Genomic DNA, 3,481 nt, shown 5'->3' with positions numbered 1-3,481 from the left:
ACATTATATAGGTTTGAGGTGTATTCTACTTGCGCCATGTAGGATAGATAATAAGTTAGGTAGATTGGTCAATGGGCCACCACACATTGTCATGCACAAATGAATTTTTGAAAATACAATGTTTTTACAATATATAATATAGTTTTAGCGTGTATTTTTCATGTGCCATGTAGGATAGTAATAGGCTAGGCAGATTGCTCAATTATAATGTAGAATAGAACATATTTGATTTATCAACCAACGAGGGAGGTAAACATGTTTTCATCCTAATATTTTGAACATACACATGATTTTTCCAATTCATCTCTATGTCAAAGTACATGTTTTAACTTTTGTACTTATGTTTTAGCTTTCATCAATGCTACATATTTTGTGAAGAGTAGAAAAGAAAAGAAAAGTAGATATTATAGGGAGGTTATCAAAACTAGAAGATGCGAGAGGAATGAATTTAATGAGGCATATGCATGAGCATTTTAGACTTGACAATGTAAGTCACAACTCATTAGTTGATGCAATTAAAAGATACCTTCACAATCAAGGCGATTACAAAACCTTAGGTTAGGAGATGTGTGCTAGGACCATAGTAACTTCTAAACTTAGGTTTGGAAATGTGTGCTCGGACCATAGTAACTTCTAAACTTGGAAGTCAAGAGAGGGCTACATATAATGTCTCAAAAGTGGGAGGAAAGGCATGAGAACTCAATTTAGCAAGGTGCAAAAGAGCCTTGAAACCCAACATTGTGTGCTCGAGTTCATAGTATATACTGAACATAGTACAATGAAGAGAGAGAATGTCATAAGGGTAGTTGTATCCAAAAAGTGCTTTACAAAATTTTCACAATTCTACTCGGATTTTGTGGGGATAGGTTGATAGTCATCGAATTTAGCACGACCACCACCAAACCATGGTAGGAAGCCTCTTGTGATAGCCCAATAAAGTGCATATGCTATTAAAGCCAACACTACCACGATTGCTATCACGATAAGCGCAATGTAGCCGGGTGAAAGCCCTCCAGAAGCTGCTTTGGAAAATTATGGCCAACCAAAGAATTAATTAAGGTTAGGAATATGAGCCAACATTGTGGCCGGCCAAAGAACAATGCTAGGAATATAAAGCAAAGGTATAAAGGTCACTACTTTGTTCAAAGTGAAAGAATCAATAGTGACCACTTTCCTCAAAAGTTGCGGGTGAGTAACGGTAGCGACACGATAGGGATCATGTGAAATTTAACATGTGGAAAAGTGAGCGGCGAGGTCTTACCTCGAGTAACGTAGATGGTGTACGTAGAGGGCAAGTAGCCAGTGGCGGAAACAGCGATGACAAGCGAGACGGTCTCCCCGGACGCTCCCAGCTCAAAAGCAGGGCTGGCCGTGCCGCTCTCCACGCTGGTGTCGTTTATGCTCAATTCATAACCAGCCGCAATCTGAAGAAAACGCAGAGTTGCTTACCGGACATGGACACCATAGATTAACTAGATGTGAAATAGTTAAAATTCCTTACCAGAGCATCGGATACGTATAAGGTGACTTCCAGCTCCGTGATGCTGTGGCTGACGGTGACGGAGTAAGTAGAGATGGAGGCGTTAAACACTGGGGAGAGGGAGCCGGAGGAGAGAGTGATGGCCGAGAGGTACGCGTAGGAAGTGGGGGGAGGAGGGGGGGGAGGAGGGGACGGCGGGGGTGGGGATGGGGATGGCGGGGGTGGTGGCGACGGTGGAGGTGGCGAAGGAGGGGGAGGGGGAGAAGGAGGTGGTGGCGGAGGGGGAGAGGGTGGCGGCGGTGGAGAGGGTGGGGGTGGGGATGGAGGTGGGGGAGAGGCAGAGGGCGGAGGTGGTGACGATGGGGGTGGAGGTGGGGGCGATGAAGGAGGTGAGGGGGGTGGCGGAGGAGGAGGCGAAGACGGGGGTGGAGGAGAGGGAGGGGGCGGGGAAGGTGGAGGCGGCGAGGAGGGAGGAGGGGGGGAAGGAGGGGGAGGTGGAGAGGGAGGGGGCGGGGAAGGTGGAGGCGGCGAGGAGGGAGGAGGGGGGGAAGGAGGGGGAGGGGGAGAGGGAGGGGGAGGTGATGGAGGTGGCGGCGACGGAGGGGGAGGCGGTGGTGGTGGCGATGGCGGCGGGGGCGGTGAAGGAGGCGGGGGTGACGGGGGCGGCGGCGAAGGAGGCGGCGGGGACGGAGGTGGCGGGGACGGCGGGGGTGGTGACGGAGGCGGTGGGGACGCGGGTGGCGGAGACGGTGGAGGTGGGGACGGAGGAGGTGGAGACGGGGGTGGCGGAGACGGTGGAGGTGGGGACGGCGGGGGTGGTGACGGAGGCGGTGGGGACGGGGGTGGCGGGGACGGAGGCGGTGGAGACGGAGGCGGCGGGGATGGGGGTGGTGGGGATGGAGGCGGCGGCGACGGGGGCGGGGGTGAGGGAGGCGGCGGCGATGGGGGAGGCGGCGAGGCTTGCAAAACGTGGCGCCCGCTGCTCCACGCCCTCGCCAGCTCGTGTGTCCCTACATGGCCCACCCGCTGCTCCGGGGCTAGCTTCGCCAGCACGCTACATCCATCATCCCAGCTGAGGCTACTTACCAGCAGAAACACGAAGCCAATCCGCCGTAATATGACAATCGAACCTCGCCGGCGTCGATCACAACGCGCCTGCTCCCGTTTCATCGTGGACGCCTCCTTCGACGAGACCTGGTTAGCCCATCGGCCTGGCCTCTCCTTCTCCCTCTCTCTCCTCCACTGCGCGTCAGCCCAGGTTGCAGGAGCCCCTTGTGACTACGCCATTGCTGCTCCCGCGAGAATAGGAGCCTCTGCCAGACGCGGGCCTTCGGATGTAACTCAAGCCCTGCGGCAAACAAGAACCTCGTGTCACGTGATATGCTTACGATATACAACGACAAAGAATGGGCACGTCGGGCCTTGGCATCGGCCCCAAGAAAAGCTGATCGCAGAAAGAAAAGGAGTCGCCGTCAAGCCTTGGACGCGGGCCGATGCACATGCAGCCATCGGCGAGCACGCATGAATATATATATAGACGCATATGCGATGCCATGCATGCATCATCATGATTCGTGATCAATCAGTCCCCCCCTTTTCACCCGTGAGGTGATAGCATGGACAAGTCGTCCGGAGCCTAGACACTCTCCACTACAGCGTTTCGCGCGTCCCTCGTTCTGATGATTGGATTTATCGAACCTCGGCATAATTTCTCGTGAGAATATTCATGCACCCATGATCATTGATGAGCCATCGCGGAACGGTGAGATGGTTCTGGGGAACCTCATATGGAGCAGAAAACCATACCGTGTACTTCGAAATTAAAGGCCTCTACGGTGTCTTTCTGCAGTCACAGATTGCCAGAGAGAGTCGAGACCCGTTACCCAGGTTTAATCTAACATGATAAAAATATCAAATATACCTTCAAAATTTAAAGAAGATGGATTAATTTGTTATGCAATGAAATCAAACCGGTCTACTAAATTGCCATTGAGGGAGAAG

At 52.6% G+C, this 3,481-nt stretch overlaps 1 protein-coding gene across 2 annotated transcripts; it reads right to left on the bottom strand.

The window, feature by feature from the left end:
* Positions 1-443: 443 nt before the first annotated feature.
* LOC148034420 (uncharacterized) lies at positions 444-3,081 on the bottom strand. Of its 2 annotated transcripts, none has more exons than XM_087679366.1 (3): positions 1,502-3,081; positions 1,262-1,424; positions 444-1,022 (listed from the first exon to the last, which is right to left on the bottom strand). In XM_087679366.1, exons 1-3 carry the CDS (start codon positions 2,648-2,650, stop codon positions 844-846), a joined length of 1,491 nt encoding a protein of 496 aa, XP_087535492.1. In that variant the 5' UTR covers positions 2,651-3,081; the 3' UTR covers positions 444-843. The 2 variants fall into 2 exon arrangements, with proteins under 2 accessions (XP_087535492.1, XP_087535493.1); XM_087679367.1 differs by having other exon boundaries at positions 444-1,019; positions 1,502-3,070.
* Between the last annotated feature and the right edge of the window lie 400 nt (positions 3,082-3,481).

The sequence above is a fragment of the Lygodium microphyllum genome, chromosome 6 (assembly GCF_053477565.2).
Source record: "Lygodium microphyllum isolate KBCC chromosome 6, Lygodium_microphyllum_v1.1.10, whole genome shotgun sequence".
NCBI lineage: Eukaryota > Viridiplantae > Streptophyta > Polypodiopsida > Schizaeales > Lygodiaceae > Lygodium > Lygodium microphyllum.
Note: the sequence above shows the minus strand (reverse complement) of the source record. Positions and strands in the feature narration are given on the sequence as shown.

Bases quoted from the DNA above. Each gene is read 5' to 3' on its own strand.
- LOC148034420 (XM_087679366.1), bottom strand. From the start codon at position 2,650: ATGAAACGGGAGCAGGCGCGTTGTGATCGACGCCGGCGAGGTTCGATT. The intron at 1,425-1,501 runs GTAAGGAATTTT...CGTTTTCTTCAG, and splicing joins TATACGTATCCGATGCTCTG to ATTGCGGCTGGTTATGAATT. The intron at 1,023-1,261 runs GTAAGACCTCGC...AATTTTCCAAAG, and splicing joins CACCATCTACGTTACTCGAG to CAGCTTCTGGAGGGCTTTCA.